At 43.6% G+C, this 17,080-nt stretch overlaps 1 protein-coding gene across 4 annotated transcripts in view; it reads right to left on the reverse strand.

Annotated features, from left to right (window-relative positions):
- The window catches only part of LOC147677997 (meckelin-like), a 275,453-nt gene that overhangs the window by 210,699 nt on the left and 47,674 nt on the right, over window positions 1-17,080 (reverse strand). For all 4 annotated transcript variants that reach the window (XR_015302475.1, XR_015302474.1, XM_086945878.1 and 1 more), the window contains exons 3-4: window positions 13,549-13,630; window positions 11,784-11,862 (exon numbers count right to left, since the gene is read on the reverse strand). Coding sequence is in view for 2 of the 4 variants with exons in the window: in XM_086945878.1 (XP_086802004.1) it covers window positions 11,784-11,862; window positions 13,549-13,630 (161 nt within the window). In the remaining 2 variants the exon portion in view is untranslated. The remainder of the gene's footprint in view (window positions 1-11,783; window positions 11,863-13,548; window positions 13,631-17,080) is intronic.

Raw genomic sequence — 17,080 nt, forward strand, 5'->3', positions numbered from 1 at the left:
TATGGGTGTGTGAGTGGGGTTGTGAGTAGCTATCTTAGTAGGTGTGTGAGTGCCTGTATGGATGTGTGAGTAGGTGTGTGAGTACCTGTGTGGGTCTATGAGTGGATATATCAGTGCCTGTGTGTGGGTGGGTGAGGTTTTTTGGTTGGGAAACAGGGGACCCCTATATAGTGACTAGACTAGCTATACATAGGGAAAGAAATTGGTAGGATAAGGTCTATAGCTTAGTCAAAAGCTGTGGCATTCTAATAAAACCCAGAAGAGTACATCACAACAATGCTTTGGCCTAAACATACATTGCTTCAAAAACTCATGATTTCAGTAATTTTTTTAAATGTATTGTTATTTTTATACAGAAAAAGTATTATAGTTTTTACAATACAATATAAAAAATATTTTGCTACTAGATCATGATAAACAATTGGTCTTATTATATAGTATAAGTACACAGTACAGAATAAAACAAAGACACAAATGATGATGGCAAGGCGGTGTGCGAGTGCCCATGTGGGTCTGTGACTGGAGCTATGGGTCTATGGTTGGGTGCGTGAGTGCCTGTGTGGGTCTGTGACTGGAGCTATGGGTCTATGGTTGGGTGTGTGAGTCCCTGCATGGGAGGGTGTTCAGTGGGGTTGTGAGTTGTTTTGAAGGTCTCTGAATGGTTGTGAGAGAGTGTGAGTGAGTATGTGAGTAGGTGTGTGGACCTGTGAATTAGTCTTTTTTTTTTTAATCAGGGTATGGATCCCCTGACCACACAGGGATCCTTTCATGGTAAAAAAAAGAAAGGTTTTTGGCCAATTTCTTGCCCATGAGAGGGGTCCCTCACAGACCACTCTATTAGTCCCATGAGCTCAAGGTACATCTACCTTGACACCTATCACTTTTTAACTTTATTTCCCCCCATGGGAACTGAGTCCCAATTAACAAAATGGTGGCCACAACTTTGCTCTCAGGTTGCGGCCAGCCATTCTCGGCATTGCTGTTGGTGCATAGATTGCTGTGGCAAGAGCTAGAACTTTTATGTGCGCCACCAGCATTTTGGAAGCACACCAACATTAACCGCAATCTTTGGAGTTGGTATTGTGCAAGTCGGCAAGCCCACAAAAACACGAATAGCTGGGGAAGTGGAGGTTGGTGTGTTGGAGTGAAGGTTCAGTGTGGGGAGCCCTCTTTTGCTCCCAGTGGGGCCTTTTCTTTCAAATCAGCCCCCTCACTAGACTTGCGTTATGGTTCGTGTTGGAAGCCGGAGTTTCAGTCCCGCAAACTGTCAACAAATGCGCAACAGGGGACTCCCCACTCAACGTTAGGCCAAGCAAGGACACCATTTGAGATAGCCCTGCTCACCTCCTTAGTAGCTTGGCACGAGCAGCCAGGCCTATCGCCAAGGCACAAGTGTATAGTATGTGAAACCACGCCCACAGCAACCCAGGGGTGACACCTCAAATGGACTCCCGACAAGTTTGATTAAACGAGTATAACTTTATATAAAAAGATATACGATCAGAACACACGATACAAGAATCAACATATAATCAAGGGCAATATTTGTCCCAGCTGGCTGGTAGGTTCAAATCCCAACCACCACTTTCAAAATGCTATGCTGGTCATAATGCTAGAGTCACACACGTTTCAATGGAAAGACAATAGTGCACTGCGTAACAATACAATCCTGTGCTGAGCAAAGGAGAAATAATTCAATGCGTAATGATACACTCGATACCTTGCAATGGGAGGAATAATAAAATGCATACTGCTACAAACATGTACTGCGCAATGAAGGAATAATGCAATGCGTCACACCCCAATTGTGTACTTTGCACTGAAGAAATAATGCAATGGTCAACTCTACAATCATGTACTTTGCAATGAAGAAATAATGCAGTGCGGGCCGCTGCAATCCTGTACTGTGCAAGGGAGAAATAATGCAACGCGTAGCGCTACAATCCTGTACTTCTTTATGCAGAAATACTGTCAGGCATCATAAAACAGTCCGGAAGTTCGCTAGCATCAATTTTGGCAATGCGTATTAGGACAGTCAGCCTTTTCAATAACAGTTGCCCCCACACGGATCACTGCCACTCCTTTGGTCAGTACGGGCCCCACTCTGAGCCGAAGCAAAGGCTCACATCGCCAGAAGGACTGAGAGGCCAAGAGAGTGTCCCTCCGAGCCCACACTCTGTCCAGGTTGTGTTCCACGATACCTGGGGGCGCGACCCCACTCTCCTCTCCTCCTTCAATGAACTGGTTCTTCCATGTAGAACTTCCTCAATGGTCCTCAACAGCTCGGCCGAGCAGCTCAGCTCCTCCGGGGCTGCTGGTCCAGGCCACGACTGTTAGGAAGATCTCAAGTGGCTGCAGGGCACATGTACCCCATGCCCCTAAGACTATGTTACTCCAGGTGCACGTTCACCACAGCACCCACCCTCTGGATCACTTCTGGCACAAAGCCACACACACAATACTGATGAGTCCTTACGTTGACTCCGAGTGCACGTTCACCAGGCATTCCTTCCTGCGGTTTCAGTCGGCACCAAGACACGCACACTGCGCTGCAGAGACTCACTTTCTTCTGGTGAACACGATGATCAGCCGATCACCTCCACAGTCCCAGGTTGCACCAAAGCACACACACTGCTTCACTAAGACTTACTCCAACTCCGGTGCTCCGATATCCAGGCGCTCTTCACCAATGCCTCCAGCCGCACTTTGACACGATCACCGTGTCCGAGCTTCACTTCTCCACCGCTGCACCCGATGACCAGGCGCTCCTCACCAGGGCCTCCAGTGCACCCGCCATGCACCCTGCACGTCCGAGACTCACTCCTCCTTTGATGCACGCGCCGACCAGGCGCTCTTCACCAGCGCCTGCGGTGCACCACGACACGCACCCTGTGCATCTGAGACTCAGTTCTTTGGTGCACGTGTTGACTAGGCGCTCTTCACCAATGCCCCCTGTGCATCTCAACATGCACCCAGCGTGTCTGAGATTCACTTCTCCTTGGGTGCAGACGTTGACTAGGCGCTCTTCACCAATGCCCCCTGTGCACCTCGACACGCACCCAGCACGTCTGAGTCTCACTTTTTCTTCTGTGTGTTCATGATCACAGGGCACACCTTCCGAGGGTCTCAAGGTGCCACAACACGCACCCACCACGTTGCTTGAAACTTTTCCAGAAAATGTTATGTTCCTGTGTTTCCAAACAGGGAACCAGCTCACCTCGGGCCCTTGGGGTTACATGACACAGCACAAAGCACAGTCTTCTTCAAGCAGGGGGACCCAGCGCACACAGCACAGTCCCAACAGCCTGTTCCAAGGTTAAAACAGCACACTGCAGACCAGCCCCAGAGCTCAAAGAATGGATTGGTCCTTCCCAGCAGGCTCTTTAATTGTTCCTTCCTTAGCATAGGTTCCTTTTGACCACGAAATGGGTCTAAGCCTTTTCAGCCTCAATCCATTTCTATTCCAACGTTCAGGGGCTTCAGCTCTCATAGTTATACCTCTAACTGTCTTTGAAGTTCGTTCTGCTCAGGGGACCCTGACCCCTGCCTAAATCAGTTCTGGGTGTCTCCCTCCCAGTGTCACATTTCTCCTTTTCATACTGGGGGTCTGGATCCCTAATCACTCAGCAGGTGATGGGTCAATGGTTTATAGCACCAGCCCAGGCTTTTTCACCTCCCAGGCTTCTCCTCCTCCTACTCTCCAGATGCATGGCAGCCTGGTGCCATATCAACCCCTCCCTGGGTCAAGACCTCTCCCAGCTCTTCGCACCTCTCAGATCCAGACAGTTAATCCACATTCAGCAGAGACAGACAGAAATGCTGAAAGCACAAAACTCAGCCACTTTCTAGAAAATACTCAGTGACAAAACCACTTTCATAGAAAGATGTGTTATGACACTGTGAGTTCATACATACTAAACTTCGCCTCTCCATTTTAAACTTATAGGGAACTAGGCTAACAAACACAATACCCAGCCTCCCCATTCAGTCCTATGGGCAGAATGGCCTTTTACCAGTGCTAAACGAAATGGAGTGCTTTTTACTGTCAGGACAGAACACACACCTCAGTATATGTCCTGCCTTTTACTTACACTGCACCCTGCCTAGGGGTTACCTGGGACCTACCACAGGGGTGCCCACTGTGTACGCAAAAGGGAAAGTAAGGCCTGACAAGTGGTTGCACTTGTCAGGACAACATGCTAACTTAGCACTCTGCACGCAGGCCCTACACTGAAGGCATGAGTTCCCTTCTCTGCACGCCTTGGTATTACTAGCCCTTGCACACACAGTGCACATCACTAGGGACTTTTACTAGTAAGGCAAACATACCAATCATGGCCAACCAATTACCATTGCACTTTACACAGGTAATCCTTGTACTTTGACACTGATCAGCAGTGGCAAAGTACCCAAAGCATCTGAATTGGCAACTCTATGTCAGGAAAACGGTCTAGGGGTAAAGCAAAAAGTTTAGGGAACTTTAGCCAAAGAGTCCAAGTCCTACAGTTCGGAGCTGGGCACCGTAGTATTGACCATGCGGTGGGGCAGAGGCTCATAATTCGAGTTTGGTCTATCAGAGACTCCACAATTGATCAGCAGCAGGAGTAAGCAGCTTTATTAGTTACGTTTCCACTGAGGTAATGAGGTGACTCATTTGGAATGAACATGTGAACTTTGGAGATATATTTGTTTTCAGTCCTTTTATAGCAGGTTGCATTAACTGCTGGTATCAGTTGTTTTGTGCTTTTTCATGTGAGATTTGCCAAGCAACAATATATTTTATTAAATTATTTCTTGGATTTGCATGTATATTTTTGCGCATTACATGACTAAACTGAAATGGGCTGAGGTCATGATATTCATTGAGGAGCTGCTTTTATTATGTTGTTAAGGGCAATTGTGATCCAAAGTGCTTTTTACAATTGTTGCAAATTTTATTTACAGTGGATTGTAAGGAATTTGGTTTGCCGCTCGAGGTTGTACTTTATTAGTGCACATTGCATATGTTGGACATTTCATCAGAAATATGATCTCAGTTAAGCTGTTAATTTTAAAACTAAATAGTGTGTTTTAAATAAGAAGTGATGATATTTTAAAAAAGGTTAATTGGACGCATAGTATGATACCTTGCTCACTTTAGTCTGCGATGAATGGAGTTGAAAGAATTTATCTCAGATGGCAGCAGTATTCATAATATTAAACCTTGAGTGCTAAACAAGTGTTTTATTTTATTTATATTGTGTTGTCTGAAAATGAACATTGCAGTATTTTATTTATGTTTAAAAGAGTATGTATAATGTGCAAAAAAATGGCGCTCGTCAGGTGACCAAGGCTGTGGTAAAGCCGAAACACATCCTTTCCTGAGCAGCATGATGCAATTAACCGCAACTGATCTTCTCCCATCCAAAAGTGCCGTTTCTATCATTGATGTGGAACGATTGCTGTCATATATATACATACATATATATATATATATATATATATTATATATATATATATATATATATATATATATATATATATATATACATATACGTTTTATCACTTCATACATTTTTAAACAAATTAATTTCTATTTTAAAGAATTCCCACTAATGCCTATGTGTTAGCGTGTGTGTGTGTGTGTATATATATATATATATTTATGCCGACAGCTCTCAGATATTTGCCCTCAACATATTTGATTTCTTTTGAGGGTTTCCTTTTGCACAGCGTGTAAATATATGAAATTTCGTTTGCATTTTGTAAATACCTCGTGTGTGCCCATGTGTCAGTAATAACAACATTTCCGAATTATCGGATAACACAAATGTATTTAAACATTTAGTTAAAGTGAAAGGCACATTTGTAAATATTTTAAATGTGGTTATTCTTTTCCCCGTTTTTGCAATTGCAAGCAAATCTGTATTAATCATGGTTAAACACTCCCACTGATTAAGCTGTAACCAATCAAATGTTTCCGTTGTTGTTGCATGAGCACTTTAAATTTCTCGCAACTCTCTCAGTGCGTCATGTGACCAAGGCCTCTGTGTAGGCCGAAACGTTATGCTGGCGTGGTGTGCTGAGAAATAAAAAAACTCACCTGCACTCTGGGTCTTCCGTGTTCTTTCTGTCCCAGGATTGAAGTCTGTCGCAGCAAGGGCGCAAGTGCGGAAATATATATATATATATATATATATATATATATATATATATATATATCCACAAAAAGCCTCCCTTCTTGGCAGAAAGGCACATCGACACCAGATGCAGTAGGTAACAAAAGCTTTAATTCCATGCGGGAAGACACACCGGTCTTAAAACACCCAACGCGTTTCTCCTTATTCCAGGCTTGATCACGGGTGGAAGACTATCTGCTTTTGACTGACTTCGTGCTTTCACACTTCCTTTATGCCTTTTTGCAGAGTCCAACTACAAACAGGTGAGTTCTTGATCACATCAAGTGATCGCTATTACTGTAACGTGTTTTACGTGCGCAAGCTGTGACATCGTTTTAATGGATATGATAAAAGTACTTTGAAATAAAAATAACAATGAAATTGCTTCAAAGATTCTTGTACAAACCCATTCTTAGTACATGCTCAAATCCAATCTTATTGTAATTCATTATTACGAATTCATTACACCATATTTCATATTAAAAGTGAAAAAAGTACAACAGAAGTACAACACATAACTAAATTCATGAATACATAAATACATACATTTTTAGTACAATTTCGAATCCACTCTAATTCATCATTGTGGATTGAATTCTGTTCATTTTATTTTATGAATAAAATGTGTGTTGCAGGTAAAAGGTGACATTTGTACCATTGTATCTATCTTTTCTGTTCAAGTTCAAATGCTTGGAAAACTATACATGCGCTACAGTTTAGGTGTACGGTTAGAAATTGGGTCTCTAGTTGGCAGAGGTAGGTACCCTTGTCCAAATAGAGACCCTTCTTCCTAGTCAGGATAAGGGAGTTACACTCCTAAAATAACCCCTGCTCACTCCCTTGGTAGCTTGGCAGGAGCAGTCAGGTTTATTAGAAGCAGTGTGTAAAAAATGAGCACACAGCCAACAGTAATGCAGTGTAAGCACTACAAAAGGACACCACACCAGTTTAGAAAAATATCCAATAATTTTATATATACTTAAGACAAGACCAAAAATGATAAAACTCCACAATACAGTACTTAGAAATCTTCAGTTATCAACATTACCTTGAAATAAAGTTCCTTGTAGTCGATAGATTCGTCCGGGGCTATCACGGTGTCGTGAACAAACAAATTCAAACAGTTCTGGCTGCCTGTGGCGTCGTGGGACAGTTACGGTGTAGGAGAGACCAGTTATCAGTACCTTTAGAAATGTAGGGAGTCGGCGACCTCTCGTTGAGCTTCCGAAAGTGCTGCATCCGCAGGCGTCGGTTCCAGAGGTCGGTGCAGGAGTTCCTTGAAGTCACACATGTTGCAGATCGAACTCTTTGCAGTGGAAGTCAGGAGTGCTGGTGTCGACAGACAACATGTTCTACGTGTGAAGTGCAGCGGTGCAGTGTGCGATGCCCTCAGGTCGCAGTGCGAGCAGCAGCCCTGTCGCGGTGTCAGAGGGCATAGTCGGTGAGACCAGGGTCGCAGTGCAATGTGATGCGGTGCTCGTCGCGGTACTGGCTGTTCATGGTGCAGGCAGCTGCGTAGTCATTGCTGATGCGCTGTCGTCAGCTGACGAACTGGAGTCGGTGGCGCCGGCGTCGATAGGCCAAGGCTGCGGTGAGTGATGTGGATGGTACGTGGTGTAACTTCAGAGCAGTGCCCTCAATCTACAGTGCAAGCAGCTGTGCATATGACGGCGTGAAGTGACGTCGTCGGGGATACTAAGGTGGCGTCGTGAAGTGGGGCGGTGCAGAGTGCAGTGCCCACAGGTCGCGGTGTGAGCTGCAGCATGGTGACGGCGTCAGCTGGCATCATCGGTGAGACCAGGGTTGCAGTGCAGCTGTGCAGTGTTGCCCTCTGCGGTGCCTTTAGGACGTGGAGTCAGCAGCGGCATCGTAGACGGCGTCGGTTTGCTTTTTCTTCTGTTGCGCCACAAAACACGCATTCCCCAGTGCTGGTGACAGAAGAACTTTAAGTCTTTGCTGTTCCCGAGACTTCTTGAACAGGGGGCAAGCTCTACCTCAAGCACTTGGAGATACTCAAATAAATAAATTGCAGAAAGTTCAGTCCAGTCCTTTCACTGCCCAAGACAGAAAATGCCACTGTAGGCCAACACAGCAAAGCACTCAGCAAAGTAGTAGTTCCTCCTCACAGCTTCACCGGCTCTTCTTCTTGGCAGTCTTCTTGGTCGAAAAGAGTTCTAAAACTCTGGGGTCTGTGCCCCAATATTTATACTCCAAATTCATTTGTCCTCTCAGGCAGAGAGTGTCTGTGATTAGTCCAAACCAGTGTTGTGCTCTCTGGCCCAGCTTCCCAGAAGGAGGCAGACACAGCATTGTCCAAGACAGACAGGGCTATTCAGGTGCAAGGGAAAGCTTCTTCCACCACTCTAAATGCAGACCAGGCCTATTCAGGTGTTCGTGAAAACCTCCCCACTACTCTGAATGAAACCTAGGTCTATTCAGCCAATCCCTGACGCATCTAGACTCTCTGGAATCACTGCTCCTCCCCAGCCTCTATCACTCCAAAACCAGACAGTCAATAAACAATCCTAACAGAAGCACACATGATGGTTAAGCAAGAAAATACCTACCTTCTAAAAGTGGTATTTTCAAACACAGAATGTAAAAATCACCTTTACTAAAAGATGCATCTTTATATTCTGAGTTCAGGCATACTAAACGTTGTTTTCCTATCTGGTCCCACTGGGAAGATATATTCATAAGTTGTTATAAATTAAATCCCATGCTTTCCTATAGGACAGATAGCCTTTCCTTAGTGAAAAACAAAATGCACTGAAATTCACTTCCAGGACATGCCACACGCCAGTACATGTCCTAGCTTTAAAATACACTGCACCCTGCCCACAGGGGTACCTCAGGCCTACCTTAGGGGTGACTAATATGTAAGAAAAGGGAAGGTTAGGACTTGGCAAGTGGGTGCACTTGCCAAGTCGATATGGCAGTTACAAACTGCGTGCAGACTCTGCAGTGGCAGGTCTGAGTTACCTTTTCAGGGCTACTCGTGTGGGTGGCACACTCATTGCTGCAGGCCTACTAGTAGCATTTGATTTACAGGCCCTGGCACGCTCAGCATTCATGGAAACACCAATCCATAATAACAATTTTCACAAAGAGCATATGCACTTTAGCACTGAATAGCAGTGGTAAAGTGCCCAGAGTCCTAAAACCAAAAACATCAAGTCAGGAAAAAATTTGGAGGAAGAAGCTAAATGTTTGGAGATAACCCCGTAAAAAGGGCCACCTACAACATGTAAAATTACAGAGATACTTTGACGGCGGACTGCTGTTTCTGCACCTCACATCAGTTTCAATTGTATCAGGTCCCTTGCGCAACAAGCCCTTGCACCAGCTGTCTGGGGATGCCTCTGTAAATCAGATCCTAAGCAAAATAGAGGGGTTGGGCGTGCGTCAGGTGACGAAGTCCAAGAAGCCAGTATTTGGTTTTTCAAATGAATCTTTATTTTCAATCAGTTAATTCTCACAGAATAGGTGATTTTACGGTCAGCCAACGCGTTTTGTTCTCATGATGAGAACTTCGTCAGGGCTCAGTAGGCGAGTATCTTTTCTTTGAAGTTAAAGGAAAACGTTGAGAATGATCACACTCCACACGTATAATGGGTGCAATGTAGCCTAGGTCCAATGTGACCTCTCGTGTCGAAATAGAAAAAGCGATTCTTCATTCAAGTCGGTTTTCCAGGCTATTCCGCTGGAAACAAATAGGGTATCGCAGGGCCACAGTCTGCCTCAATAATATATCTTAGATTCGAGAGCTCGCTCATCCTGGTAGGAGAATCTCGAATCTAACATATATTATTGAGGCCGACTGTGGCCCTGAGATACCCTATTTCTTTCCAGAGGAATAGCCTGGAACACCGACTTGAATGAAGGATCGCTTTTTCTATTTTGACACGAGAGGTCACATTGGACCTAGGCTACATTGTACCCATTATACATGTGGAGTGCGATCATTCTCAACGTTTTCCTTTAACTTCAGAGAAAAGATACTCGCCTACTGAGCCCTGACAAAGTTCTCATCATGAGAACGAAAAGCATTGGCGGACCGTAAAATCACCTATTCTGTGAGAATTAACTGATTGAAAATAAAGATTCATTTGAAAAACCAAATACTGGCTTCTTGGACTTCATCACCTGATGCACTCCCAACCCCTCTATTCCATCTCAAACATGTATCTTATCACAGTTTACATGTCACTAAAACCTAGGCAGACAATTTGCTACTAGCATCATGTATTACCATATGAAATGTCAATTCTACTGAGTACAATGCTTGGTAACCGGAATATGAGCAAAATAAGGTAAGAGGAAGGATATTATAAATATATATCAAACTCTTTCCAAAAAAAGTTCTTCCACCTCAGATTTCGGGATGATTTGTCAAGCATTGGCTGAGAAAAAGGGGGGTCCCAAGATAAATTTTTCCATTCTAATGGAAAATTGAACTTTGATGCCATAAAAAAGACTCAAAGGAATTACAAATGTGGCAGAATGTAAAATCTTGGCCCCAAAAAGTGTGCTTTTTTGATTTAGTATGTATCTGGTGGGTAGATTTTGAGAAATTAAGGTAAAAAATGTATGTAAATATCACGCTGCAGAGGATCTGCAAATCTGACAGATCTAAAGATAAGATCTGATTGGCTGCCACCACACTAACAACGATTTGGCAGGGGCCTTTTTAGGACTTGGAGACTCGGTCACCTAGCCTGAAAAAAAAAGAGTAAAAACAAGATATACTGAGGTCAGGGTAGGGAAATCTATATTGCGAACGAACACCCGCCTCCACTTCTGGAAAGAAGAATCGGCACGCTAATGCTCATGCTGCATCTTTTTATTAAAGCTGGTGAGCGTTTAAGCGGTTTGCCTTTTGAGAAATTCAAAGACTTTGCCATATTGCCAAAAATCAGGTGATTCTGAGTAAAGGTCTATATGTGACATATATTGTAAACATATGTAAACCTTAAGGTTACTCAAAAAGAACTCCGTAAACACAGCCTCGGATTATTTTACAGTCCAGTGGTACAATGAGTGATACAAGTTAAAATATGATCCAAATATACACAATACAAAGTCTAGACTATGTCCCATATGTATTCTTCAAAATAGTTAATGATCATACTGCTAAGACTTTCTTCAGACAACCTGACCACATCTGAGGTGCTTACTTCGACATGAAATAATATTTGTAATAATAATAATAATAATAATAATAATAATAATAATGATAATAATAATGATAATAATAAAAATAATAACAATGTGTTTTACTATAGTGCTTCCACAGCAAGGATGCAATTTCAAAGTGCTACAAAATACTGGTGTTATAATAGCTTTCTTTATAGAACTCATCAACTTCAGAAGTATGGTTGCTCTGTCAGCCTTCTCGGCATTCAAACTCATGGCCTGCAGATCACAGCAAACATTAGCATCAGAGGTGCAACCCATGTGAGCCACCATGCAAGCGTATAACTCACTGAGCCATGGAGCCATGGTGCTGGTTGAAACAACAGCTAAAAAGAAACTAGCCTACCAGATGTTTTCCAAGCATGGTGCTGGCCCCCACACTGAACAGAAATTCTGGGAAAGTCTTTAAAGCAATTTGGCAGCCCTTACCGATTGCCAGAAGCATTTGGAGTTGTGACATCCTTCTGGCAAGCCGTACACGCAGCAGTCCCAGCAATTATGTTTTCATCTACATAAAATGAGAGGAAACACTTTATGAGCAGAAAGAACAACATATTTTTTGCACATTTTACTCGGTGTTGATAGATGCTATCAGACAGCAGGGGCCAGATTACATAAACATTGTCATTAAGGCGCAAGGGCTCTTTTGCACAGTTTTGTCACTTGCCCAATTGAGCAACAGATATTTCTGCAGTCTTTATTACATCAAGCATTTTTGCACGGGGGCAGAAATGCTGAAAGGGGCTTGTGAAACAATTGCAAACATATAAATCATTTTGAGAGCATGCCTTTAACAAAATATGTCAGTCGGTGAAAAGATCTGTTGAAAAATGAAGCAACCGATTTCTCATTACAGATGCTGCATGTGATATTGTTGGAAACAAATCAAATAAAGTATGGAACTCCTCATACACTACATAATAAGGCAGAACTTGATCATGCGCTTTAAAATTCCTCTCATTCCCCAATTATGGATGTACTGTTGACTGAATAACCAGGATTGGCTGCAGATCCATCACATGATAGGGGACGAGTGGAAACCTTTGACCAATTACAGGTATTTTGTCCAGAATGGGGACTTCAGACTAACAGTGAAGTTGATCAGCTCCAGAACGTCAGATAGGTAAGGCAACTTGGAAGAGCCATCCTTGTTGGTAAAGTCTACACTAGGTGGCTTTGCATTAGAAGAGATTAGAAGACTGATTCTCAGCTACAGGGAGCTATAGAGCACTGGAGAGGCATGAAAGGAGGAAGGCAGTCCAAGAGGAACAGAAAAGATTAAGGAGCATACATGGCTCAGAGTTTACAATTTGCAATGCCCCAGAGTGCCACTACACTCCATGATCAGGCATTGGCCGTTGGTGAACATCAAACAGGTATGAAAGCTCAAGCAGACTACTGAATCTCTGTCCATCTTACCTACAGGAGTTACTCCTGCTGCTTGTGATAGGGTTTAGAACACTACATCACAATGCATTAACCATTCACAACCCAATTTCCTCTGCTATAACTAATTTACCTTATGCTTGTTTTTGACCATGTACAGGGTTCTCCTGCCTTTGGGCTAGATTTGTGCTCACTGGTTAGAGGCGGCAGACCCGGGAGCAGAGGACGGCCCGGGACCAGGGTTCAATTCCTGACGCGGCAGGGTTGTGAACCAGGGTCAGCGGACTCGATAATTCTCACTTCGGTGCCTACTCTAACCAGGGATCACACTCGGCAACTCTGGGCATTAGCTTGCCTCATCTCCACGACGGCCCCCCCACATACGCCGGGGATGCCTGGTTTACCTTGGAGATACCCAGTAGGGACCATCTCACAGGGAAAGCCAGGACGGGTTCCCCAGCGGTCTATTGCGCAGAGATACTCCTTCGGGAGTCGATTCTAGCGCGTTATAAACCCTCAATTAAGTAATTAATGAATTAATGGAAACATCACATACATACATACAGAGTCGAAAATGTTACCACTTAAAGCCTAAATTCAGCAAAAGCAGAAGGGCATCTAGGACACGTCATGCAGCTCTTCATTTGAAGATCCCTACTACTAGTGGGTAGAGGCAAGAGAGTTGTCTGTAGGAGAGGCAAGTCAGAATGAATCCGACAATATGAAATGATCCCCACCCAAGAAGGATGCAGCAGATCTGCCATGACTCACCCTAACACCACTATGTACTGGAATGAGTATACTCTACCTCGGACACTGCCAGCGCCACATGAGCAAGTGGCATTTAGACACTGAAGGCACAATCTTCTATCAAATGATACAGTCTTCCCCTAATTGGAAGGAAGAAGAGGGCGTCTGTTAGAGTCTTCAACACTGGGGAGAGAATTCTTTAAAAAGTACATGAAGTGTTTGTGATACGTTTATGGACACCCGTGAGGAGGGTGATTATTCATAAAAATGTCTTCTGAAATAACTGCGACAAGCAAGTGAAAGTCTTAACAAACGCTGGTTACTGTAAACACCCAGCCCCGTCTCCTAGTGCTGATAACCATGGTGCAAGATGTCCACTGCACAGAAAGGTCACAGGGCCATATGTAGGAAGCCTAATTGCGGTCGCAAATGCTGAAATCCGCAGAATTTCAGCATTTGTGATCGCAATTAGGGCAGTGTGCTATGTAGCACACAAAACCCACATGCGAAATAAGGAATCGCAAAATTTGCGATTCCTTATTTTGCTATTGCATTTAAGGAATAGCAAATTGCGATTCCTTAAAAGCAATGTAGGAAGCACCCAACTTGTGCGACTTTTGGCTTAAGGAATCGCAAAATACCACCAACTTCAGGTAGGTGGTATTTTGCAATTTCTTTGAAAAATGCACTTTTAGGCATTTTTCAAAGTGCCATGTGGGTCACATGCATACCCTTAGGGCATGTATGTGGGCCACATGTGCACACATGTCAATTTCAGGGGGTGTAAAAGGGTATCCTATTGACACCCTTACAACCCTGAAATTGCATTCTCAATTTGCGATTCTCTAATTGAGAATCGCAAATTGAGAATGTCTTCCCACTCATTCCTATGGGCCTTCTGGCCCATAGGAATGAATGAGAAGTTATTCCTTATTTTCAAATCGCAATTTGCGATTCGCAAATAAGGAATACGTGGGATTCGCAATAAAATGTGCTAATCCTACCTACATTTCATTTTGCGATTCTCTAAATTGCTATTCCCAAAAAATCGCAATTTGAGAATCGCAAAATGAAAATTACCTACATATGCCCCACAATGTTGAAAACAATGTCACACAATGTACCAATCTAATTCAGTCATGCACTATATTCTATGGCAATATTATTGAAATGAGGATAAATACAGTGGAATTAAAAGATATTGTGCCTGAATAGATATCTCCTATGCTATTAAATCATTGATCACTTTGACATCACTTTTGCCTTATTTGTCATGAAATCATCAGTATATTAATTGCACATAAAATACTATTTCCAAGACCATTGCCTTGTTCCGTTCCTCTAACCCTGTCTCCAACTCTCACACTAAACCTCCAGTTTACCCTTAACTCCACCTTAATCCTAAAGCTACAACTACCCTAATGTGAACACTAACTTGAAAATTGTCTCTTACATTTTCCTTCATCCTAACATTTCTAAACTTGTCTCCGATCCTTAACCCAAACATGCCTTCGACTTGTCACCTACCCGGACCATGTCCTTCACCACTGCCTTAATTCTAATCAATAAACCTGTACTTTTCCCACACCCCTGATGCTAAAACATCCCTTGGCTTCACTCAAACCCTAAATCTGTCCCTTATCTTCAAACTTACCCATGCCTCTGTTCTAACAAGAACCCTCACTCTAAATCTACACTGATTGTTTACTTCACCTTACTTGATGTATTTCAGTCGGAGTTACAGTAATGATGAGGTAGCAGAGGTAAATGGGGATGTGACGTTGACTAGGTTAAGGTTTAACAATGCAGTGTAGACAAGACGACATTAAGTTGACATTCTTCTGTCGCTTTTACCACCTCCGCCAAAAATCCTCAATTTGACTCAGGAAGACTCATGGGACTTTTGACTGAAAGCAGAGATATTGCTAGCCATCCCCTGCTTCTGTTGAAACTATGTGTTAGGAAAGGATGTGTATTTGTGAATTCAGCAGAAACAGCCCATCACCAGTAGCATCTCGAGCCACCAATCTTGAGGGAGCTATTGAAGTAGCTGCCATGTTAACATTCCCCTCACAAATAAATCTATCATGGCTCCAATGTACCCTTGCCCTGATTACATTTACCCACACACCCCGTCTTTAACTGTGTAACAATTTAATGAGTTTGTAGGCAACAATTGGATAGGTTTCTCTTAAAACAGATCAAACTGAATTTGATATTATGGTAACAGAGTATTTAGGAAAACTGCAAAAGGCTATTTTGTAGATTAACTTTGGAGCCAATGAATATTTTTGTAGTCTGAATTATTTGCATTTGGTATAATCTACTGCACAGACACCAGCCCGGGCTATACCCTGAGGATATTCTTCTTGACACCACTATCTGTAAAAGCCGCTGATAAGACTGCGGTTTTACGTGTTTTATGATTTTATTTAAAATCAAATAAAGTATTTTGACTGACTACTTGTTTCATAGTCTTTTTCCAGGTTAAGGATCAAAATGTGAACTGGACCTGAACATCAGTTGCTGCATCGCTGCAAAGGGCACAGGTCCCTCTTTGTGGTGGCACGGTGAGCAACGGCACAACTGGAACGAGCACAGATAATAAAGCATACTACCCACCTTGCTTGGTCTTTTTCTGTGATCTGCTTGCTGTCGCTGGCTGTGGGTACTGGAGCTCGGAAGACCTAAGCTACAACTAACAGATGGGGTGCTGTAAGGCCAACTCTTTTCGAGGATTGCTTCTGCTCGTGTAGTTTTGGGAGGACTTACCATTTTTGGATGGGGTTGAGACTGATTGCATAAGGTCATCAGAACCCTCTATTCCCACATCCAAATACAAAGGAAAATGTCAAGCACCCCGTTCTTTTCTGGGTCTCCCTCCCTATTCCCCCCCTACACCGACACCATTTTCTCTACTCTCAGGAGGTGATTTAACAAACCCTTCTGCAATGCAATGCAGCTTCCCGCGAGGCTGCGGTGCGTTGTGCGACAGGGAGGGAGCAGGAGAGAACCATATCTTCAAAGGTATGTCTCTCTCCTCCCGTTTCCCTTACGCCGGCACTGATTACAGCTGCTGTGAGCCCCGCACACACCTTAGCGCCATACTGCTAGGGTGTGTGTGAGACTAGCATAGGTTTTATACAGGAAGGGTATCCTTCCTGAACAAAATACTATTCTATGAACAAAATACTATTCTAGACACAAGGGACTTTGTATGCGTGCTGCACAGTGCAATTAAAGAATTTCTCCTTCTTGCGCCTCGTTTAAAAAGACGCAGTTTTCTCATGCTAAAGCTTGGGTGGTTGCAGGGAACGCTCATGCAACCTTGGCACGCCCCCACGGCAGTGGCGTCACTAGGGGGGTGCGGGGGTGCGGACCGCACCGGGTGACACCAGTCACAAGGGGTGACACCGACGTGTGGGTGTTTCGTGTCAAGGCAGACTTTGTGAAGGTTCATTTTGCAGGGAGTTTCTATTGGTATTAATTATCACGCACAGCCTTTGTTGGCGCTGCTGCGATGTTTTTGAAAATAACCCAAACAGGTTATGTAGTAAATTTGATAAATCTAGAGGACCCAACCATGGGGG

The sequence above is a fragment of the Lissotriton vulgaris genome, chromosome 12 (genome assembly GCF_964263255.1).
Source record: "Lissotriton vulgaris chromosome 12, aLisVul1.2, whole genome shotgun sequence".
NCBI classification, from domain to species: domain Eukaryota; kingdom Metazoa; phylum Chordata; class Amphibia; order Caudata; family Salamandridae; genus Lissotriton; species Lissotriton vulgaris.